The 25,148-nt window shown below is 46.1% G+C and overlaps 1 protein-coding gene across 1 annotated transcript in view; it reads right to left on the bottom strand.

The window, feature by feature from the left end:
* Positions 1-13,402: 13,402 nt before the first annotated feature.
* Positions 13,403-25,148, bottom strand: part of dph1 (diphthamide biosynthesis 1) — a 592,086-nt gene continuing 580,340 nt past the window's right edge. The window contains exon 12 of the mRNA XM_080210803.1: positions 13,403-16,035. Within this exon, the coding sequence (XP_080066929.1) occupies positions 15,916-16,035 (120 nt within the window). The 3' untranslated portion in view covers positions 13,403-15,915. The remainder of the gene's footprint in view (positions 16,036-25,148) is intronic.

The following is a 25,148-nucleotide window of genomic DNA, read 5'->3' on the forward strand; positions in this document are numbered from 1 at the left end:
GTTAAGAGTGATATCTTGTGATATTAATGCATCTTTAAGAGATTGTATTTTTTAAATCATGCTCTCTGCAGCTCTCAGTGTTGCTGAGTTGTCTATAGCTCCTGCTCCTTCAGTGGTTGAAATGGGTTTTGTTTATTTTTACTCTGGCATCTTTTATGACCCTGCATTGTTAGGAAGAAAGTCATGTGTTCTGGACAATCTCTTTTTTCTTCCTAGTGAATTTAAGGTTTCATTTTCTGTTTGGTTGCAGTTGGGGTTTAGAAGGAAGTGTACATCAGACTGAAAGTAGGGATTTCTTTCTCTCTCTTAGGTTTTGGAAATTCTGCTGGTTAGGTAAAAGCAAGGCTTCTTGCCTTCCTGCAGTAAAAAATCTGCTGTTGGTGGCTTGCCCAGTCTCTCCCTGGTGTTCTGGGAAACTGTTCTGGCCTCAAACTGTTCTGGGTATATCCAAAGGTTGCTAGAAATTACACGCTGAAACGTCAGAGTTTCAATTCTCCAACAAAGGACTCAGTTCCAGTATCATGTGAGCATTAGTCTTTTCTGTGTTAAACCTGTGGAAAGGGTTGTTTGATTCTGGGTAGTTTTGTTTGAATAGAACATCTTAGATATATTCGTTAAGGTTATACATTTTGTTTTTGTTTGTAATTGATAAAAGTTCTTGCTAATTTGCTTACTATGCATGTTAATTATATTCTCAAATAAATTTTGTTTGATAAAAGCTCCCCATTGGATCATTTGAATCATACCTGAAGTGAAACATATCATGCTTATTCTAGCCAAATTCAAGATGCAAAAAGCAGTATTTACTCTTGCTTGAACATCAGCAACAACTGAGCCTCCCCAGCTAGCTGCGCTGGAGAAATCTGAAGATTCACAACTCTGCCAGTGAAGAGATTTCTCCTCATCTCGAGGCCTAGCCAGCCAGGCCCTTATCCTGAGACTGTGTCCCCTCGGCCTGAATTTCCTGTCCATCGGGTACACGCACACAGGTGCAATTGACCCCAAAACGCCATTTCACACTGGCTGCTCAACTAGCCTGGGCGGCACGGTGGTGCAGTGGTTAGCGCTGCTGCCTCACAGCACCAGGGACCCAGGTTCAATTCCCAGCTTGGGTCACTGTCTGTGCAGAGTCTGCACATTCTCACCGTGTCTGTGTGGGTTTCTTTTGGGTGTTCCAATTTCTTCCCACAGTCCAAAGATGTGCGGGTTAGGTGGATTGGCCATGCTAAATTTCTGCTTAGTGTCCAAAGGTGTGTAGGTCAGATGGATAGGATGTGCTAAATGTGTGGGGGTTACAGGGATAGGGCCTGGGTAATTTACTCTGTCAGAGAGTTGGTACAGATTCGATGGGCTGAATGGCCTCTTCTTCATTGTCTGGATTCAGTGACTGCGATCTTACCCGCCGTTCATGCCACGTGACCAGCCAAATCTCCGTTCACTGTGGCAGGCTGGGAGAATCCTGCTGGTGTGAACGGTGGTAAGATTCCAGCCTATGATTCTAAGTTTAAAGTTTATTATTAGTGTCACAAGCAGGCTGACATTAACACTGCAATGAAGTCACTGTGAAAATCCCCTAGTTGCTACACTATGGCACCTGTTTGGGTACACTGAGGGAGGATTTAGCACGGCCAATGCACCTAACCAGCACGTCTTCCAGACTGTGGGAGAAACTGGAGCACCCGGTGGAAACCCACGCAGACACGGGGAGAATGTGCAGACTCCACTCAGACAGTGACCCAAGCTTGGAATCGAACCCAGGTCCCTGGCACTATGAGGCAGCCGTGCTAACCACTGTGCCACCCATTGTTAGGCTAGTCTAGAGTTTCCCCTTTTCTCTCTGTCTCATTCCTTGAATTGTGGGCTTTCATTTGCTACTTGCCCGATCCATGCAGTCTGTACCAGAGCCTGGGAAACGCACTATCTCTGTATCTACCTCCATCAAAATCTAGCTGAGCACTTCTGGAAGGGCTACCAAGCTCTGGTCGCTCAGTCTTTATCTGATGTCTGACTGCTGTAGTAACTCAGCGTCTACACACTTCCTGCCTCCCGTGTCAACCTGGTGGTTTCTTTAACTGCAGTAGGTCGGACATTCATAATTCATTTTCTTTCCTGTCTTAACTCTTTTCCTTAAACACGTGCCAAATCTGCCTGGTGGTGCAACACTGAGGCGCTGCAGACATAACAGCCTTAGACACTGCGGAGCTTTCATATAGGCAGAAAAAACAAGCACATTTCGCACTTGTCTCCTCTCTATATAGTGTAGATATGAGAAGCAGCAGCGTCTCTTATTCCCATATGATGCAGACAAGTACAAAAGGTCTAGTTAATTGTGCTGTATGAATGATGCAACGTCAAGATGCACGGGTACGAAGTACCCCTGGAGATGAGTATTATTGCCTTGAAAGAAACTGGTTTAAAGTCTCCACGATGCTCAAGTTCATAAAATGAAAGCATTGTTATAAATCAAACGTGAGTTTCTTTTTCTCAAATGCTGTGACAGCCTCACTAAAGCGTGACAGTAATGTCCCCACATATTCAACAGAAATAAAATGTCACAGCGGTTCACGTTTTTCAGTTGCCGCTGTCTGTTTACGATGCTCAGTCCAGCTTCTTAATTAAGTTAGTGTGGCCACAGAAGCGTGACAGACTATTCCCCACACGCCCACCTTCACAGGAATAAAGACTCCACTTAGCAGAAATTGCTGATTATATCTCGGTATCGAGGTGGAAGTCTAATTTGCTTCTCTTTGCTCCAGTTTTCTTGGCCCAGGTGTGGAAACTCCTTCCTCTCTAGGCTCCCCTCCCCGTCCCCAAAACCTGGCACCCGCTCTGTGCATAATTGAAAAATGCATCATTGGGCTATTCCCCCACGAGGGGAACCATCAAGCAGATGAAGCCAAAACATTGAATGTTTTCAACAAGGGCTTGGATATCGCTCTTGGGGCAAATCAAAGGATATGGATCATAGAATCATCCAGCGCACAAGAGGCCCTTCAGCCCATTAAGTCCACACTTACACATTAGAAATACCTGAACTCTCACCTTATCCCACCTGCCAGCACTTGGCCCTGAATGTTATGCCAAGTGCTCATCCAGGTACTTTTTAAAAGGATGTGAGGCAACCCACCTCCACCACCCTCCCAGGCAGCGCATTCCAGACCCTCACCACCCTCTGGGTAAAAAAGTTTTTTCAATCCACTTTATCAAATTAGCCTGTGTCCCATGTGAATTTACTTCCTTTACAAGTCTCCCGTGTGGAATCTTGTCAAAGGCTTTGCTGAAATCCATATAAACTACATCGACTGCACCACCTTTCTTTACACACCTGGTCACCCCCTCAAAAAATTCATTTAAATTTGTTAGGCATGAGCTCCCTCTGACAAAGCCATGCTGACTCTCCCTGATCAAGCTTTGCCTCTCCAAGTGGAGACAGACGCTCTCCTTCAGAAGTTTCTCCAACAGTTTGCCGACCACTGACGTGATACTCACTGGTCTGTAGTTCCCTGGTTTATCTCCACAGCCCTTCTTCAATAGTGGAATTACATTAGCTATTCTCCAGTCGTCTGGCAGCTCCCCCATGGCCAGACAGGAATTGAAAATCTGGATCAGAGCCCTTGCAATCTCCTCCCTTGCCCCCCACTTCAGCCTAGGCCACAATTTATCTGGACCTGGAAGATTTATCCATTTTTAAGGCTGCCAATGCCTCCAGTACCTTACCCCTCCCAATGTCAATTTGCTCAAGAACCTCACAGTCTCCCTCCCTGAATTCCATACCATCGTTCTCATTCTCTTGGTGGTGGGGGTGAGGGGAGTGTTGGGGGGGGGGGGGGTGGGGAAGGTGGGAACAGGTTATTGAGTTAAGTGATCAGCCATGCTCGTAATGACTAGTGGAGCAGGCTCGGAGGGCCAAATGGCCTCCTCCTACTCCCATCTTCGATGTTTCAGAGCTGTCCCTGACCACCTGATACCAAAGGGCCATATATCTTTCAAGAAGGGTCAATGGATCAGATGAAGAGCTTTTAACTGTTCATCTTGAGAACCATTCAGGCCATTATGATGTTAAACCTCTTATGGTCTGGTGTGAAGGAGATTAGATCAATCCTTATTCAGTTTTGATGTATTCAGACAGTGGAGAAATTGGTTTAGAAGAATGAGAGGTGACCTTATTGAAATGTATAAGGTCTGAGGGGTCTTGACAGGGTAGATGCAGAGAGGATGTTTGCACTCATGGGGGACACTTGAACCAGGGGACACAGTGTAAGAGTAAAAGGTCTACCTCGGAGATGAGGAGAAATCTTTTCCCTCGGGGGGTCAGTAATCATTTAAATAGGTGGATTGGTGGGGATAGGGTCTGGGGTGGGATTGTTGTCGGTGCAGATTCAGTGGGCCAAATGGCCTTTCTCTGCACTGTGAGGATTCTATGATTATTTGGTGGAATTCTCTGCCCCAGAAAGCAGTGGAGGCTTTGAATTTATTCAATGAATTTGTTCATTGAATTTAATTAAGCTAGAGTTATAGGGGGGTCAAGCATAGTGGCGGGGGGAGTGGGGGGGGGCGCGGTAGGGGGGGAGCGGTGGGTGGTGGTGGGGGAAGATGGGCAGGTGGCAAAGTGGACCCTAACCTGAGCAGTCAGAATTGAATCTTACTGAATGGCAGAGTGGGTATGAGGGGCCGAATGGCCTACTCCAAATTCTATATTGTTCCTCGCGTAGCTCCTAACTCTACAACCCACCAGTAGTGTCAATATTTGTGTCTTTATACCTCTTTCTGGCAAGTGTCTCCTTCCATTCCATCAGTGCTGAGCCCAGAGGCAGTTCCCAGACTCACTGCTTCATCCCGGGATGATGTTCTTGGCAGGTTTTTGTCAGTGGTGGTTTACTGTTGCCTTCCAGGCTCACCGTGGCGAGGCGAGAAGACAGGTCCGAAATCTGCCGCAGCCCGAACGGCAATCAAACCCGCGCTGTTGGCATCATTCTGAACCACACATTGGCCATCTAACCAAGCGGCCCCTGAAGTGTCTCTTTATACCCCTGTCAGTAAAGGAGAAACAAATGAACAAATGAACAGCCCTCAAAGGGGAAATGCCTCTTTATATTCTTTTCAGCAAACAAACAATTAAATTATCAAACTGACAGGCAAATTAAGGGAGCAACTCCTTAAAGGGACACTGTGACAAACAAAATCAAACCACAAAGGAAAGTTAAAACGTGAAATCAAAATGTGACAAAAGGAATTAATAAAACAGCCCATTCTCCTGCGGTGCCCATCGGGCATGGAAATGTCTCTTCGGAGGTGCACATCATAGGCAGCACGGTGGCACAGTGGTTAGCACTGCTGCCTCACAGTGCCAGGGATTTGGGTTCGATTCCTGGCTTGGGTCACTGTCTGTGCGGAGTCTGCAAGTTCTCCCTGTGTCTGCATGGGTTTCCTCCGGGTGCTCCGGTTTCCACGCACAGTCCGAAAGACGTGCTGGTCAGGTGCATTGACACGAGCAGGCACCAGAGTGTGGCGACGAGGTGATTTTCAGAGTAACTTCACTGCAGTGTTAATGTAAGCTTACTTGTGCATTAATAAATAAACTTTAAACGTCATTTCCCCGATGAGTGCCCCCACACGTACACACTTAACCTTAAATCTGTACAGTTAACATCCTAGAGAAGTTCTAATCTTGGTGGTCCTTATTTTGACTTGTCAGTGTTCCAGGAACGTCCTGGAGTCTCCAAGAATTAAAGATTAATTTCAAAAACAAATGCAGAAAATGCTGGAAAATCTCAGCAGGTAGGACAGCATCTGTGGGGAGAGAATAGAGCCAATGTTTTGAGTCTGGATAACCCTTCATCAGAGCTGAGGGCAAAGAGAATCAGAAAAGATTTATACTAGGAAGGTGGGGGGGGGGCTGCAATTAGACAAAGGGAATGTTAATGAGGATGATAAAGGCTGAGAAGGGTGCTAACAGCATCCACTAAGTGATCAGAATGTGCGAATGGCAGAATGGGGGTACAGATGGTTAAGGGACTGCCTGGGAAAAGTTAAGGGATTGTTTGGTGGCAGTTGCCCTGAAGGGATAGGGGTGGGGAGGAGGGGGGCAGCTAGAAGGGGACCGAGAATAGAGAAGTGGAAAAATGGAAGTAAGAATGAAAAGTGATAAAAAAGATAAAAGATTAATTTCTTGGCTGTGGCTGTGAGCAATGCAGAAGAAAAACCAGACAAGGATATAGACATAAATAAAGGCCTGTGTAGATGAGTTGGGAATTGTTTCATGACCTTCGGATGCTTCTATTCACCTATCCTTATTAATTCACGGGATGTGGGTATCGCTGGCCAGGCAAGCTTTTGTGGATGGTGGTGAGCTGCCTTCTTGAGCCACTGCAGTCCATGTGGGGTAGGTACACCCACAGTGCTGTTAGGGAGGGAGTTCCAAGATTTTGACCCCAGCGACAGTGAAGCAACAGAGATGGATTTCCAAGTCAGAACGGTGAGTGCCTTGGAGGGGAACCTCCAGGTAGTGGTGTTCCCATGTCATCCAGTTAAGGTTTGGAAGGTGCTTGAAGAAGGCTTGGTGAGTTGCTGCAGCGCTTCTTGCACACGGCTGCCACTGAATGCTGGTGATGGAAGGAGAGTTTAAGATGGTGGATTGGGTGCCAGTTGGGGGTTGCTTTGTCTTAGATGGTGTTGAACCCCTTGAGTGGTGTTGAAGCTGCTGCCAATTTGACCAAATTTAAGAGGTAGCATGGACATTATTATCGATGAAGACCTAACCACTGATCACTGAGGATAAGGTGATGTGGGGATGCCGGCGTTGGACTGGGGTGGGCACAGTAAGAAGCCTCACAACACCGGGTTAAAGTCCAACAGGTTTATTTGGAATCATGAGATTTTGGAGCGCTGCTCATTCATCAGGTCCACTCACCTTAAAGTTGGACTTTAACCTGATGTTGTGAGACTTCTTACTGAGGATAAGGTGACAGATAAATGATTCATAGTAAAATTGCAACAGAACGCCAGCGGCAAAGAAATAAATAAAACCAGACACTTTATAGTGAATTGAAGGAGACAGAATTAGAAGCAGTTCACAGGAGACACCAAGAAAGACATAAGTGAGCTGTACTACAGGAGATAGTGATAAGCAGCCATGCCTATAAATTATGTTGTCTTAATAAAGGAAGAACTTTTATTTATATGGCAACTTTCATGACTGTACGATGTTCTGAAGTACTTTACAGCCAATGAAGCACTTTACAAAGTGTAGTCATTACAGCAAAGGAGAAAATGCAGCAGGCAATATGCACACAGCAAGATCCCACATATAGCAGTGTGATCATTATCTTTGGTGATGATGGTCGAGCACTGAATGTTGGCCAGGACATAAGAACATAAGAAATAGGAGCAGGATTAGGCCATCTGGCCCTTCGAGCCTGCCCCACCATTCAATAAGATCATGGCTCATCTTTTCGTGGACTCAGCTCCACTTACCCGCCCGCTCACTGTAATCCTTAATTCCTTTACTGTTCAAAAATTTATCTACCCTTCCCTTAAATACATTCAATGAGGTGGCCTCAACTGCTTCACTGGGCAGGGAATTCCACAGATTCACAACCCTTTGTGTGAAAAAGTTCCTCCTCATCTCTGTCCTAAATCTGCTCCTCCTTATTTTGAGGCTATGCCCCCTAGTTCTAGTTTCATCTGCAATCTCCCTGCTTCCATCTTATCGATTCCTGTGCTGTAATTTTCTTTGTTCTTTTCCCTGGGAGGGTAGGGAGTTTTAGTTCGGTCGGGCAGCATGGTTGGTGCAGGCTTGGAGGGCCGAAGGGCCTGTGTCTGTGCTGTAATTTTCTTTGTTCTTTCTTTGTTCTTTTCCCCTTCATAATCTTACATGTTTCTATAAGATCTCCCCTCATTCTTCTGAATTCCACTGAGTATAGCCCCAGTCTATTCAGTGTCTCCTCATGAGCCAACCCTCTCAACTCCGGAATCAACCCAGTGAATCTCCTCTGCACGCCTTCCAGTGCCAGTATATCCTTTCTCACGTAAGGAGACCAAAACTGTACATAGTACTCCAGGTGTGGCCTCAGCAGTACCTTATACAGCTGAAACATAACCTCACTGTTCTTAAACCCAATCCCCCTCGCAATAAAGGATAAAATTCCATTTGCCTTCTTAATGACCTGCTGCACCTGCAAACCAACTCCTTGAGATTCCTGCACAAGGACACCCAGGTCCCTCTGCACAGCAGCATGCGGTAATTTTTTACCATTTAAATAATAGTCCATTTTGCTGTTATTCCCAAAATGGATGACCTCACATTTACCAACATTGTACTCCACCTGCCAGACCCTTGCTCATTCACTTAGACTATCTACATCCCTTTGTAGACATTCCGTATCCTCTGTACACTTTACTCTGCCACTCACCTTAGTGTCATTTGCAAATTTTGACACACTACACTTGGTCTCCAACTCCAAATCATCTATGTAAATTGTAAACAATTGCGGTCCTAACACTGATCCCTGAGGCACATCACTAGTCACTGATCACCAACCAGAAAAACACCAATTTATCCCCACTCTTTGCTTTCTATTTGTTAACCAATCCTCTATCCATGCTAATATATTACCTGTAACGCCGTGCACCTTTATCTTCAGTAGCAGTCTTTGGTGTGGCACCTTGTCAAATACCTTCTGGAAATCCAGATAAACCACATCCACAGGTTCCCCATTGTCCACGACGCTCATAATGTCCTCAAAGAATTCCAGTAAATTAGTTAAACATGATTTGCCTTTCATGAAACCATGCTGCGTCTTCCCAATAGGACAATTTCTATCCAGATGTCTCGCTGCTTCTTCCTTGATGATAGATTCAAGTATTTTCCCTACTACAGAAGTTAAGCTAACCAGCCTATAATTACCCACCTTTTGTCTATCTCCTATTTTAAACAGCGTCGTCACATTTGCTGTTTTCCCATCTGTAGGAATCACCCCAATCTTCCAGGACCCTGGGTACAACTCGCCTGCTCTGCTTTGAAATGGTCCTCTGGTAGCTTTTAAAGTAAAGTTTATTTATTAGTCACAAGAAAGGCTTACATTAACACTGCAATGAAGTTACTGTGAAATTCCCCTAGTTGCCACAGACTGGGACCTGTTCGGGTCAATGCAACTAACCAGCACATCTTTCAGAATGTGGGAGGAAACCGGAATACCTGAAGGAAACCCACACAGACACAGGGAGAACGTGCAGACTCTGCGCAATGACCCAAGCCGCGAATTGATCCCGGGACCCTGGTGCTGTGAAGAAGCAGTGCTAAGCACTGTGCTACTGTGGCACCATGATTTACAGACTGGGCTTCAATTTAAGTTCGTTCTGAGAGACAACACCTCCGACAATGTAGCCTGTGATGATGCTGTGCTGTTTTTCTATATTTTATGTTTAAGGTGGGGCTGCTTTAAAAGGCAGTATTTTGTTACAAGAGTCAGTTTGTCTGGGAAACCATGCACTCAAATACTGAGAGCAGGATAATAACTGGTTTTAGCTCAGAATATGTTATTTTTTAGAATTAATGGACCATTTGTTTAGTTATGTTCTCCTGGGATTTTAGACTGCGTATGCAGAGTCATGTGGTTAATGGGAAGAGCTATGCTGGCATGAAAGAACAGTTTCATTTTCATTTTAAATTGAAGAACAGTTGCTGCCTGGAGCTGGTAGAAGAAAGAAGTGTGTCTTTCTCTGTCTCTCTTGGAGCTTTCTGAAAGCTCCAAGACTGTTAACCTAAGTCAAAGCATGTCTGCCTGTGTTTTGCTAACTAATTTTAAAGAGGGGTTGAAGTCTATAAGAGGAATATTGCTTGATTAGAACCCCTGGTGAGAGGTTAGCAGTTAAGAATTGTATCTTGTCACATTTAAGTATTGCTCAATTGTTAAAGATTAAGCTAATTAATTTGTTATAATTAAACTATGCTGTTAAATAAAATTTGATTCAATAAGAACTTCCCAAAATCGGGCCTGGAGTGAAACACCTTATCCTCACACTAATGCCAGAATAGAAAATTGTTGGTGTTTAGTCCAGCTTCATAACATATCTTGGGGTTTCTGCTCTGACAGGCACTTCCTCAGTATTGTGCTGGGAATGTCAGCCTGAATAATGTGCTCAAGTCTCTGGAGTGGGGTTTGAACCCATGACCTTCTGACTCAGAGACAAGACTGAGTTCCAGTGACACAGGCAACGATTTAAATATTTACAAATGTCTTTTTTAGCCCCGTGATTCTCACTCTGGAACCATAAAGACCTGACCCTGCAAATGGAGGGTCCCCAGTACGACCCCCAGCAGAAACGACAGCCACAGATTGTCAGTCTGGGAGGATTTCAGAACCTTTGTGATGTTCGTGGCCAGAAAGGCTTCAGCAACTCTGGAATGTAACAGCTGTAAAATGCAGCAGATTTACAAAGACAGGAACTGGAGATGGAAAGCAATTGTTATTGGCTTCCTGCTGATGTGTTGACAGAAGCAGTCAGTGTCACTGTCAAACTGCTTGATGTTAAGTGGCAACTCATCTGAATAATTTTCACAGACAGAACATGCAAAGGGAGGCTGACAAGGCAACACTGGTCATCTGTACACTCACTGACCAGCTGCAGTTTCTCAAACTCCACGCTTGAGGTAATAAGTTAATTCATTTGTTATTACTTGCTGGCATGAAGGGATTTTACTGAGATCTTTCTCTATACAGGTGTGATTCCTGCCTCTGTACAGATCCACTGTGCTTCTTAAGGTGTGCACTTCCTCTTAATATCCATGTTCAACTCTAATCCCCTCTCCATACAGAACACTCCTGTGTGTACATCATTGTTGATTCATAAGACAAGCAGAATTAGGCCATTCAGTCCACTGAGTTCGATCATGGCTAATATGCTCCTCATCCCCATTTTCCTGCCTTCTCCCGATTACCAATTAAAAATCTGTCTAACTCCTCCTTAAAGTTACTCACTGTCCCAGCATCCACTGCACTTTGGGATAGTGAATTCCTTAATCCCCCTCTCCATACACCCGTGTGTACTTCCATACACCCCTCTCCATATACATTTGTGTACATCCTTAACCCCCTCTGCATACAGTAAAGTCCCTTATGTTTAACCCTAATCCCCTCTGCAAACAGTAAAGTCCCTTATGTTTAACCACAATCCCCTCTGCAAACAGTAAAGACCCTGATATTCAACCCTAACCCCTTCTGCATAATCCCTTGTGTTCAACTCTAATCCCCTCTGCATACAGTAAAGACCCTTGTGTACAACTCTATGTGGGGGGCACGATTGAAAAATTGGCAAATGACACCAAGATTGGCCAAATAGTGGATGATGTAGAGAGGATAGCTATAATCTACAAAACGATATTGATGGGTTGGTGGAGCGTGCGATAAAGTGTCAGATAGATTTTAACATAGAGAAATGTGAGGTAACGCATTTAGGGGAGTCAAACAGTTATAAGGAACTCACAATAAATTGGAATATACTCAGACGGGTAATAGATTTATTATTGCCACATGTGTATTGGGATACAGTGAAAAGTATTGTTTCTTGCGCGCTATACAGACAAAACAAATCATTCTGAGGAAAGGAAACAAAAGGGTACAGAATGTGGTATTACAGTTGTAGCTAGGGTGTGGACAAAGATCAACTTAATGCGAGGTAAGTCCATTCAAAAGTCTGATGGCAGCAGGGAAGAAGCTGTTCTTGAGTTGGTTGGTCTGTGTCCTCAGACTTTAGTGTCTTTTTATCCATCTTGGTGTACATAAGAACATATAAGAACATAAGAAATAGGAGCAGGAGTAGGCCAACTAGCCCTTCGAGCCTGCCCCGCCATTCAATAAGATCATGGCTGATCTGTCGTGGCTCAGTTCCACATTCCCGCCCTCTCCCCATAACCCTTAATCCCCTTTCTCATCAAAAACCCATCAACCCGCGTCTTAAAAATATTTAGCGAGGCAGCCTCCACCACTTCAACGGGCAGAGAATTCCAGAGATTCACCACCCTTTGAGTGAACAAGTTCCTCCTCAACTCTGTTCTAAACTGCCCCCCCTTTATCTTGAGGCTGTGCCCCCTAGTCCTACTATCCTTTCTGAGCGGGAAGAGTCTCTCCACCTCTATCCTATCCATCCCATTCATCATCTTATACGTCTCAATGAGATCTCCCCTCATTCTTCTAAACTCTAACGAGTACAAGCCTAATCTATTCAGCCTCTCCTCATAGCTCAACCCCCTCAACTCCGGCATCAGCCTAGTAAACCTCCTCTGCACTCCCTCCAAGGCCAAAATATCCTTGCGTAAGTACGGCGCCCAAAACTGCACACAGTACTCCAGCTGTGGCCTCACCAATGCCCTATACAGCCGCAGCAAGACCTCCCTACTTTTATATTCAATCCCCCTCGCGATGAAGGCCAGCATCCCATTCGCCTTCCTGACCACCTGCTGCACCTGCAAGCTGGGTTTTTGCGACTCATGCACAAGGACCCCGAGGTCCCTCTGCACTGTCGCCTGCTGCAGTTTTTCTCCACGTAAGTAACAATCCTTCCTACCATTATTCCTACCAAAGTGGACCACCTCACACTTGCCAACATTAAGTTCCATTTGCCATTTCCTGGCCCATTCGCCCAGCCTATCTAGATCCTTCTGCAGACTCTCCACACCCTCCGCACAATTTGCCTTTCCACCAATTTTGGTGTCATCAGCAAATTTTGACACCCTACACTCGGTTCCCTCCTCCAGATCATCTATATAAATGGTAAATAGCTGAGGCCCCAGCACCGACCCCTGGGGCACTCCACTAGTCACCATCCGCCAATCCGAATAGCACCCATTGACCCCCACTCTCTGCCTCCTATTTGACAACCAGTCCTCTATCCACGCTAACACCCTACCCCCAACTCCATGCCCCCTGACCTTCTGCAATAACCTCTTGTGAGGTACCCTGTCAAACGCCTTCTGAAAATCCAGAAAGACCACATCCACCGGCTCTCCTCTATCCACCGCCCTAGACACATCCTCATAGAACTCCAGTAAATTTGTCAGACACGACTTCCCTTTAACGAAACCGTGCTGCGTCTGCTCTATCAAGCAGTTCCCCTCAACATGCCTCGCTATTTCCTCCTTGATGACAGATTCTAACATTTTACCTACAACAGACGTTAAACTAACAGGCCTATAATTCCCCGCCTTTTGCCTGGCACCCTTCTTAAACAACGGCGTAACATTAGCCGTTTTCCAATCTTCCGGCACTTCCCCGGAATCCAGCGATGTCTGGAAAATAACCACCAAGGCATCCACTATCACCTCCGCCATTTCTTTCAGGACCCTCGGATGCATTCCATCCGGTCCTGGGGACTTGTCTACAATCAGCCCCTCCAGTCTGTCAAGTCTGTACAAGTACACCCGTCCCTAAAGGCAGCAGTTCAAGTACACAAGGTCATAAAGAAAGCATAAGGAATGCTCGCCTTCGTTGGCAGAGGTAGGTATGGAATCTAAAAGGAAGGATACAATGTTTGAATTGAATATAACATTGGTGAGGCCACAACTGGAATATTGGATGCTGTTCTAATCACCACATAGGGATGTTTTACTGCAATGGTATGGGGCATTGGTGAGGCCACACCTGGAGTAGTGCAGTTGTGGTGCCCTTATCTGAGGAAGGATGTCCTTGCTATAGCGGGAGTACAGAGAAGGTTTACCAGGCTGATTCCTGGGATGGCAGGTCTGTCATATGAGGAGAGACTAAGTCGGTTAGGATTATATTCATTGGAGTTTAGAATAGTGAGAGGTGATCTCATAGAAACTTATAAAATTCTAATTGGGTTAGACAGGGTAGATTCAGAAAGAATGTTCTCCATGGTGGGAGAGTCCAGAACTCGGCTTACAGCTTGGGGATAAGGGGTGAACCTTTTAGAACTGAGGTGAGGAGAAATTTCTTCACCCAGAGAGTGGTGAATGTGTGGAATTCACTGCCACAGAAAGTAGTTGAAGCCAAAACATTGTGTGATTTCAAGAAGAAATTAGATATAGCTCTTAGGGCTAAAGGGATCAGGGATGTGGGAGGAAAGGGAGATCAGGATATTGAATTTGATGATCAGTCATGGTCAAAATGGATGGTGAAGCAGGCATGAAGGGCTGAATGGCCTCCTCCTGCTTCTAGTTTCTATGTTATAGGAAGGACATAGCTGCTCTGGAGGGAGTGTACAGGAGGTTTACAAGAATGTTGCCAGGGCTAGAAAAGTGTAGCTATGAGGAGAGATTGGATAGCTTGGGGTTATTTTTCTTGGAATAAAGAAGCTGTGTATTCAAAATTGTGAGGGGAAGAGATAGAGCGGACAGAATAAAATTGTTTCCCTTGGCAGAGAATTCTAGAACCAGGGGACACAGATTCAAGATAAGTGCCAGCAGGTGTAGACGGGACATGTGGAAGAACTTTTTAATGCAGAGGGTGGTGAGTGCCTGGAATTCGCTGCTTGAGTTGGTGGTGGAGGCAGGGACCCTAAACTCTTTTAAAAAGACCTGGATCTGCACCCTATAGGGCTAGGTGTCCCTTATATATAAGTTCTATCCTGCAACAGGCAACTATGGCTCATTCAGTGGCTAATGGTAGGAAACTAACAATGTGCATTTCTACAGCACCTTAATGGGTATAAATGCAAGATAAATGTTCCAGCATGCTTCACGGAGGAATAGAGCGTGTCCAAAAGCCACTGGGTGAGTGTGAAAAGGATTTTAGCAAAGGGATTGAAGTAGGGGAAGGGAGATGGTGAATTATTTCCAAATAGTAGGATCACAAGAGCTGACAAGAAGCTATAAATATCGGACAGTCCCCAATAAACCCAATGGGGAATTCGAAAGAAGCCTCTTTACCCTGAGATTGGTAAGAATGTGGAATTCACAAGCACAGGGAGTGGTTAAAGCCAGTAACATACACCCGTCTAAGGGATAAGTGAGATAAAGAGATGAGGGAGAAAGTTATAGCAGGAAATGCTGGTAGGGTTAGAGGGAGTAGGCTCGGATTAAGCATAAATACTAGCAGCGAGCAGCTGGGCCGAATGGCCTGTTTCTGTGCTTTACAGGCTATGTATGATCAACAGGTTTTTTCCATTCATTTGTGGGACTTGGTGTCACTGGCTGGGCTATCATTTATTGCCCATCCCTTGTTGCCCTTGGAGGACAGTTGAGAGTCAACCACGTTGCTGTGGCTTTGGAGTCTCACGTAGGCCAGACCAGGTAAGGACAGCAGATTTCCTTCCCTAAAAGACATTAGTGAACCAGATTGGGTTTTCCGACAATTGACAATGGTTTCATGGTCATCAATAGATTCTTAATTCCAGATATTTTTATTGCATTCAAATTCCACCATCTGCCGTGATGGGATTCGAACCTAGATATCCAGAACATTAGCTGAGTTTAATAATCTTGCGATAATGCCACTAAGCCATCGCCTGCCCATGCCAGAGTTTGAAGGTTGGATATGAATTTGAACTGACAAAGTGGTTGATTGAGCGATGGCTACAGAACAATCTTGAGGCTCTGATGTCTAACAAACTAAACGGTAATAAATATCTAGACGTGTCTGATTTATTTCCATTTTATTGCAAGTTACAAACCCCCAAACCCCTCAAAAAATGCAGCTTTGGTTATATTCAGCTGTCACCTGACAGTGGGAGTGTGGAGAATCCTCAAATAGTGAGACAGGTTCTCTCACCCTGTGAGCTGTGCACCCATTGTTAAACAGGGCTGAACGATACATCCAGTCAAACTGAACAGTCCCAGGGCCTCTGAGTGACATAGGACGGATGCCTGGGTTTATCTCAACTCCGTTCTTCCTGTTGCATTCGCCTCCCTCGCTCTCTGGAACTCCCTCTGTTCTGAGCCACGTACCCTCCCTGCCGGTCTCACTGCTTTGGGGAAGGAAGCTGCTCCTTGGGTGGATTCCTGTCCTCTTTCTCTTGCTGACAGCCACAATCTGTGCATGTTTCACTCACAGCTGACGGCCGTGTCTCTGCTGGCTTGCTCTGTGTGCAAAAACAAACAAATCACATTTTGATTTTTGATTTCATTTATTGTTGTCACAAGTATTAACATACAGTGAAAAGTATTGCTCCTTGCGCACTATATAGACAAACATACTGTTCATAAGGAAGGAAGCGAGAGAGTGCAGAATGTAGTGTCACAATCATTGCTAAGGTGTAGAGAAAGATCAACTTAATGCAAGGTAGGTCCATTCAAAAGTCTGACAGCAGCAGGGAAGAAGCTGTTCTTGAATTGGTTGGTGTGTGATGTCAGACTTTTGTATCTTTTTCCCAAACAAAGAAGGTGGAAGAGAGAACGTTTGGGGTCCTTAATTATGCTGGCTGCTTTTCCGAGGCAGCTGGAAGTGTAGACAGAGTCAGTAAATGGGAGGCTGGTTTGCGAGATGGATTGGGCTACATTCATGATCTTGTGTAGTTTTTTGCAGTCTTGGGTAGAGCAGGAGCCATACCAAGCTGAAACCAGAAAGAATGCTTACTGGTGCATCTGTAAAGTTGGTGAGAATCATAGCTGAAATGCTAAATTTCTTCAGTCTTCTGAGAAAGTAGAGGCATTGGTAGGCTTTCTTATCTATTGTGTCAGCATGGGGGGCAGGACAGGGCAGGGTCCCAACAGGAGCACAGTACCAAATGTCAACCGAAACTCAACCACAGCTCAACAGTTGCCTCGGAGTCAGAAGACGGTGGATAGAAGGTCCTGAAGGATGTTGACAAGATGAATGTGGACAGAACGTTCCCTCTTGCGGGAGTTTCCAGAGGATTTTTCTCGAGGATTGAGAGTGTCTGCAGTGGGAGCAGGATCTCTGAATATTTTTAAGGCAGAGCTAGATAGATTCTCAATTAACAAAGGGTGAAAGGTTATTTGGAGCGCAGAAGGAGGCCATTCGGCCCATTGAGCTGTACCAGCCCTTTAAAGAGCAATCTTTCCAGCCCACACCACTGCCCCATGCCCGCAACCTCATTAATTTACCATGGCTAATCCCCCTAACCTAAACATCTTGACACACTAAGGCGCAATTTAGCACAGTTAATCAACCTAACCCGCACATCTTAGGACTGTGAGAGGAAACTGGAACACCCAGAGGAAACCCACGCAGACACGGGGAGAATGTACAAACTCCACACAGTGACTTGAGGCTGGAATCAAACCCGGTCCCTGGCGCTGCGAGGCAGTAGTGCGAACCACTGTGCCGCCCACCATGCCGAACAGAATCCAACATTTTTCATTTCATAAATGTATTTTTCTTGTTAAATCTAATCAGCTGTCCTGTGACTGTTTCTTCACGTTTTAGGGTTAGAGTTCTTTTCTGGGATTTCCTCGTCCGGTTCTAACATATAAAAACGGCATATTTTTGCAACAAAAAGAATTCTTTACTTCCTCTCTCCTTAATCCTTCCTCACTGACTTCACCTTCACCAGGGCAGCACAGTGGCACAGTTAACACTGCTGCCTCACAGCGCCGGTGACCCGGGTTCAATTCTGGCCTTGGGTAACTGTGTGGAGTTTATACATTCTCCCCCGTGTCTGCATGGGCTTCCTCCGAGTTCTCCAGTTTCCAACTGCACTCCAAAGATGTGCAGGTTAAGTTGATTGGCCATTATAAATTGACCCATAGTGTCAAGGGGACTAGCTAGGGCAAATATATAAGTAGTTTCACAATACCAGGTTAAAAGTGGTTAAAAGCTGTGCTACCAAATAATCCTGTTGGGCTTTAATCTGTTGTTGTGAGACTACTTACTGTGCCCACCCCTGTCCAATGCTGGCAACGCCACATCGTAAATATCTGCAGTTAGGGGAATAGGATCTGGGTGGATTGTGGTCGGTTGCAGACTTGAAGGGTCGAATGGCCTCCTTATGCACTGTAGGGAATATATGATCTCTCTCCCAAATCCTCTCACACTCTGTCCATCTCTATCCTAGTCCCTCTCTCACCATCCCTCCTAGTCCCTCTCACACTTCCACCATCTCACCCAGTCAGAGGTTTAAATGTCAACAAAGATTGACAAAGAAGTTGATAAAGAAGGGTAGGAGAAACTATGAAGCTGGGCTAGCGCTTAATATAAAAAAGGATAGCAAGAGTTTTTATAAATATATAAAAGGGAAGAGGCTGGCTAGGGTGAACGTTGGTCCTTTAGAGGATGAGAAAGGGGACCTAGTGGTAGGGGATGGGGATATGGCTAAGGTTTTTTGTTTCTGTCTTCACAGAGGAGGACGTGAATAATTTGCCGGGTGTTAGCAATGGAAAGGTGGTAGGACTGGAGGGTCTTAATGACATTACTGTTACTAGAGAGGCGGTGCTCGACAGACTGGAGGGGCTGATTGTGGACAAGTCCCCAGGACTGGATGGAATGCATCCGAGGGTTCTGAAAGAAATGGTGGAGGTGATAGTGGATGCCTTGGTGGTTATTTTCCAGACGTCGCTGGATTCTGGGGAAGTGCCGGAAGATTGGAAAACGGCTAATGTTACGCCGTTGTTTAAGAAGGGTGCCAGGCAAAAGGCGGGGAATTATAGGCCAGTTAGTTTAACGTCTGTGGTAGGTAAAATGTTAGAATCTGTCATTAAGGAGGAAATTGCGAGGCATCTTGAAGGGAATTGCTTGATAGAGCAGACGCAGCACAGTTTCATTAAAGGGAAGTCGTGTCTGACAAATTTACTGGAGTTCTATGAGGATGTGTCTAGGGCGGTGGATAGAGGAGAGCCGGTGGATGTGGTCTTTCTTGATTTTCAGAAGGCGTTTGACAAAGTACCTCACAAGAGGTTATTGCAGAAGGTCGGGGGACATGGAGTTGGGGGTAGGGTGTTAGCGTGGATAGAGGATTGGTTGTCAAATAGGAGGCAGAGAGTGGGGGTCAACGGGTGCTATTCGGATTGGCGGTTGGTGACTAGTGGAGTGCCCCAGGGGTCGGTGCTGGGGCCTCAGCTTTTTACCATTTATATAGATGATCTGGAGGAGGGAACCGAGTGTAGGGTGTCAAAATTTGCTGATGACACCAAGATTGGGGGAACGGCAAATTGTGCGGAGGGTGTGGAGAGTCTGCAGAAGGATCTAGATAGGCTGGGCGAATGGGCCAGGAAATGGCAAATGGAATTTAATGTTGGCAAGTGTGAGGTGGTCCACTTTGGTAGGAAGAATGGTAGGAAGGACTATTACTTACGGGGCGAAAAACTGCAGCAGGCGACGGTGCAGAGGGACCTCGGGGTCCTTGTGCATGAGTCGCAAAAACCCAGCTTGCAGGTGCAGCAGGTGGTCAGGAAGGTGAATGGGATGCTGGCCTTCATCGCGAGGGGGATTGAATATAAAAGTAGGGAGGTCTTGCTGCAGCTGTATAGGGCATTGGTGAGGCCGCAGCTGGAGTACTGTGTGCAGTTTTGGGCGCCGCACTTACGCAAGGATATTTTGGCCTTGGAGGGAGTGCAGAGGAGGTTTACTAGGCTGATACCGGAGTTGAGGGGGTTGAGCTATGAGGAGAGGCTGAATAAACTAGGCTTGTACTTGTTAGAGTTTAGAAGAATGAGGGGAGATCTCATTGAGACGTATAAGATGATGAATGGGATGGATAGGATAGAGGTGGAGACACTCTTCCCGCTCAGAAAGGACAGTAGGACTAGGGGGCACAGCCTCAAGATAAAGGGGAGGACGGTTTAGAATGGAGTTGAGGAGGAACTTCTTCACTCAAAGGGTGGTGAATCTCTGGAATTCTCTGCCCGTTGAAGTGGTGGAGGCTGCCTCGCTAAATATTTTTAAGACGCGGGTTGATGGGTTTTTGATAAGAGAGGGGATTAAGGGTTATGGGGAGAGGGCGGGAAAGTGGAACTGAGCCACGACAGATCAGCCATGATCTTATTGAATGGCGGGGCAGGCTCGAAGGGCTATATGGCCTACTCCTGCTCCTATTTCTTATGTTCTTATGTTCTCTCACACTCCCACCATCTCTCCCAGTCCCTCTCCCACTCCCACCATCTCTCCCAGTCCCTCTCCCACTCCCACCATCTCTTCTAGTCCCTCTCCCACTCCCACCATCTCTCCCAGTCCCTCTCCCACTCCCACCATCTCTCCCAGTCCCTCTCACACTCCCACCATCTCTCCCAGTCCCTCTCCCACTCCCACCATCTCTCTCCTAGCCACCCCCCTCTCTCAGAGTGAAATATCTGGGTTATTTGATGATGTTATTGATGTTCTATTGAAGCAAGTTATTGTATTATTTTGTTGTGGCCGATGATTGTGAGAGGCTGGGGAGAACTGGGAGTCCCACAGCGTCAAGAGCTGAACTGGCCGCTGGACGCAACTCATCGGAATATTTACAGGAACTGATCTTCTTGCAAGCGAGAGTCCGGAAGGAGCTTTGTTCTATCTGAGTGGGTCAGGTAATTCCACAGGATGGGAGTGAACGGGAAAGGGATCAGACACAATGAAATACTCCTCGGTTGGCTCTGCAATTTACCAGGAGTTGACAGTGTACGCTCACACTGAAATGATTTGCTTGACATGAGTGAATCTCAGTGCGACGTGCCAGTGATAAGCACATCGCAGGAATTAAACCTCCTTCCAACAGTGCCGTCGACAGATAATCGAGAATATGACACACTGTGAGATTACACAGAGAGCTGGCTTCAGAGACGCTCGTTTCAAAATATTATCAGTTACAGTATTGCATGAAGAATTTAGATCGGGGATTCCATCATGGAGCAGAGTACAAAGAACCTCCAGCCAAAAAAGGAAGGGATCCTATTGCCAGAACATCAATATGTTTCGACGTTACTTCAATTTCTAACAAAGGCAAGGCAGTGATGTAGGCAGAATTGGTATAGATCTCGTTATTTTCCTTTCAGTGATGCTGATAGTACAATGTAAGCTTTTAAAACACAAAATTTTCATCTCAGCCTTGAGTGTTGTAAGAAGGTGGATGGTCAACTTGCAATGAAAGAGTGGCACAGGGAAAAAGCAACGAAAGGACATATACATCCCTCTCATCTCCTTTTGTCAATGGTTCAAACAACTGTGTGATTGTAAAACTATGGACTGATTAGAATGAAGGAGTTTGCATATTCCCCCTGTGGGTTTCCTCCGGGTGCTCCCACACGCCAAAGATGTGCAGGTTAGGGAGATTGGCCATGCTAAATTGCCCTGTAGTGTCCCAAGATTATTAGGTTAGGTGGACTGGCCATGTTAAATTGCCCCTTAGTGTCCAAAGATATGTAGGTTAGGTGGATTGGTCATGCTAAATTGCCCTGTGGTGTCCCAAGATGTGTAGGTTAGGTGGATTGACCATGCTGAATTACCCCTTAGTGTCCTAAGATATGTAGGTTAGATGGATTGGCCATGCTAAATTGTCCCTTATTGTCCCAAAATGTGTAGGTTAAGAGGATTGGCCATGGTAAATTGCCCCTTAGTATCCCAAGATGTACAGGTTAGGTGGATTGGCTATGCTAAATTGTCCTGTAGTGTCCCAAGATATGTAAGTTACATGGATTGGCCGTGTTAAATTGCCTCTCATTGTCCCAAGGTGTGTAGGTTAGGAGAATTAACCATGGTAAATTGCTCCTCAGTGTCCCAAGATGTGTAGGTTAGGGGGATTAGCAGGGTAAATATGTGGGGCTTTGGGGATAAGGCCTGGATGAGATGATCTGTTGGAGACTGGGTGCAGACTCAATGGGCTGAATAGCCTCTTTCTGAACTGTAAGGATTCTATGATTCTAAGATCTTATTCCAGGAGAAATTCTTGCTTAACCCAGCGCCTGGTAGGTTGGCTGACAAAGAGAAACATCTTCAGGGTCTTCATTAAAATCTACCGGCCATGAGTTTGGAAGATTTACCTCATTGAAACATTATAAGATTCTGAGGGAACTTGACAGCACAGACACTGAAAGGGTGTTTCCCTTTGTGAGCGAGACCAGAACCAGAGGACACAGATTAAAAATTAGGCCTCTCCCATTTAAGACGGAAATGAGGAGAAATTATTTCTCTCAGAATGTCGTGAGCCTGCGGAACTCTCCTTCTCAGGAAGTGTTAGAGACGGGGTGACTGAAAATTTTTAAAGGTTGAGGTAGATTCTTGACTAACGAGAGAGTTAAAGGTCATCGAGGGTCGGTGGGAAGGTGCCATTTAGACCACAATCAGGTTAGCCACGATCTTACTGAATGGCAGAGCAGGCTTGAGGGGCCAAATGGCCTACTCCTGCTCTTAATTTGTACATCTGTATGTGAGGCTAATACTCATTAGAAATGCTTAGGATTTTACAATTAATCTTCCATCAATAATAAATTAAATGAATTATCCAACCTATTACTGTCTCCAGCTTTATGAACTTGCTTAATGGATAAAGGACTCATCCGAACATCCGCAACCCATTTAAAATAGAAGAATTGAGAGGGGATAGAGAGTTGGACAGAAGGATATTGGGCGGGGGGGGGGGGGGGGGGGGGGGGGCAGTGGGGTGGGTTTGGGTGGGGGTTTCAGGTGGGGGTTTGGGTGGGGGTGAAGGTATGGGTTTCAGGACTGGTTTGGGTGGGGGGGATTTGCAGCCACCCGTGAGAGCACACAGCATCTCGTTGCAGCGTCTCATGTGAAAGGCAGCACCTCTGACAGTGTGGCACTCCCTCTGTACTGGCACTGTGCCAGCCTGTATATGTACTGGTGACTCTGAACCCACAACTTTCAGGGAATCAGTCTGGCAATCCTTCTCTGCACTCCCTCCAGAGCGAGGACATTCCTCCTCAGACTAGGAGACCACAACTGCACACATAACTCCAGGCGTGGCCTCACCACGGCCCTGTACAATTGCAGCAATTCACTCCTGCTCCTGTAATCGAAACCTCTCACTACGAAGCCCAACACTCCATCTGCCTGAACAGAGAATGCTGGAAAATCTCAGCAGGTCTGACTACATTTGTGGAGAGAGAATAGAGCCAGCGTTTCAAGTCAGACTCTCTTCTCTCTCCACAGATGCTGTCAGACCTGCTGAGATTTTCTAGCATTTTCTGTTTGTGTTTCAGATTCCAGCATCTGCAGTATTTTGTTTTTATTATACCATTTGCCTTCTTTACCGCCTGCTGCACCTGCATGCTTACCTTCAGCGACTGGTGCACAAGGACACCCAGATCCCTCTGCACATTCCCCTCTCCTAATTTATGGCCATTCCGATAGGAGACAGTCGCTGATGAACCTGTTTACCCAGAGAGTTTTTTTTTAAAGTTTATTTATCAGTGTCACAATGAAACTACTGAGAAATTCCTCTAGATGCCACCCTCCAGCGTCTGTTCGAGTCAATGCACCTAACAACACATCTTTTGGACTGTGGGAGGAAACCGGAGCACCCAGAGGGAACCTACGCAGTCACGGGGAGAACGTGCAAACGCCACACAGACAGTGACCCAAGCCGGGAATCGAACCCGGGTCCCTGGCGCTATGAGGCAGCAGTGCTAACCGCTGTACCACCCACAGAGTGGTGAGAATGTGGCATTCACTGCCACGGGGAGCAGCTGAGGCGAGTCGTGTTGATGCACTGGAAGGGTTAGAAGGGGAAAAGGGATAGAAGGACAGGCAGGTAGGGCGAGGTGGAGTAAGGTGTGAGGGAGCTGAATAGCCAGTTTACGAGAGGTACAGTCACTGTGGTTGAAATACTCAGTGCTGCCTGCAGATGGCACTGCTTGCCTTATAGTCAGCAGCTCCCAGGCAGGGCAGGACGGGAGAGAGTTATGGCAGCAATATAGAGAGAGGGGAGCCAATTTGGGATTTATTTCGTAGCAATTAACAATAAAGCAAACAGTACTCAAGACCCGAATAAATCATGAAATGCCAGCAAATCTCCCACTCAACAGCTGCGAAATAGGAAATATAAATAAAATCTCTCAAAGTATAGAGAGAGAGAGGGAGGAAGGTCTGAGGTAACAATACTGGGGCTTTACTGTCTCCTTCCTCCCGCCTGCTCAGGTATGTTGAGTGTATGTGTTATGACGTGCTGTTCTCCCCTCCCCCAGCCCCAGCCTGATCCCATTGTCCTCGCACCATTCAGCTCAATGTCAAGCCCACTTTGCAGTTTTCAAAAATACACTTGTGTCTGTGCGGCTAGGGCTCGGGAAAATGAAACAAAGCCAGCGTTAACAAAGGAGAAACTCCGTCTCCCCGCGTTCCCCCTATCCGTCCCAATTCCTGCATTTTCCAGTGGGAAGTAATCCCCCGCGCAGGACGGACAGAGAAATAACGAAACGCTTCTGGGAAAGGGTGAATGAAGCAGGAGTGAGGGGGGCAGAGAGAGAGAGAGAGAGAGAGAGCCTCGGTGGGATGAAGCAAAGGGGCAGAGAGGGGAGATTGAGGATGGAATGGGGGGGGGGTAGGGGGAAGGAATAATAAAGGGAGGAAGGTGTAGCCAGAGAGAGAGAGAAAGAGGGAGAAGGAAAGAGAGAAGAGCAGCAATGGGGAAATGAGTGGGACGAGGAAAGAGTGAGGCAGAGAAGACAGAAGGGGAGAGTGGAGGAAGAATAAGACGGGAGGATAGTGAAGACAGCAAATAGGATAGAGAATGATTGCGGGGAAATAGAGAGAGTGTGAGAGTGCGAAAGAGAAAGTGGTATCTGAGTGAGAGAGTGCGGTTGGTGAGAGAGAATGAGAGAGTGGGAGAGATGAGAAGTTCTTTTGTTTTCATTTAAAGAATGTGAATGTCATTGGCCAGGCCAGCATTTATTGCCCATCCCTAATTGCCCTTGAGCTGCCACCTTGAACTGCGGTAAAAAGTCTGACAACACCAGGTTTTAGTCCAACCGATTTATTTGATAATAGACTCACAAGCTTTCGGGTTAGTCCCTTCGTCAGGTGACTAACCCGAAAGCTTGTGAGTCTATTATCAAATAAATCGGTTGGACTAAAACCTGGTGTTGTCAGACCTTTTACTGTGTTTACACCAGTCCAACGCCGGCATTCCCACATCATGCCTTGAACTGCTGCAGAGGTGTAGGTACACTAACAATGCTGTTGGGAGTTCCGGGATTTTGAGCCAGCCACAGTGAAGGAACGGTGATATATTTCAAAGTCAAGACGATGTGTGTTGTCATCTTAAGAGAAGCTAATCCACCAGTCCCAAAACAAATCCAATCTTCCACC

This window comes from Carcharhinus amblyrhynchos, chromosome 23 (genome assembly GCF_965287045.1).
Source record: "Carcharhinus amblyrhynchos chromosome 23, sCarAmb.v2.hapA, whole genome shotgun sequence".
NCBI classification, from domain to species: domain Eukaryota; kingdom Metazoa; phylum Chordata; class Chondrichthyes; order Carcharhiniformes; family Carcharhinidae; genus Carcharhinus; species Carcharhinus amblyrhynchos.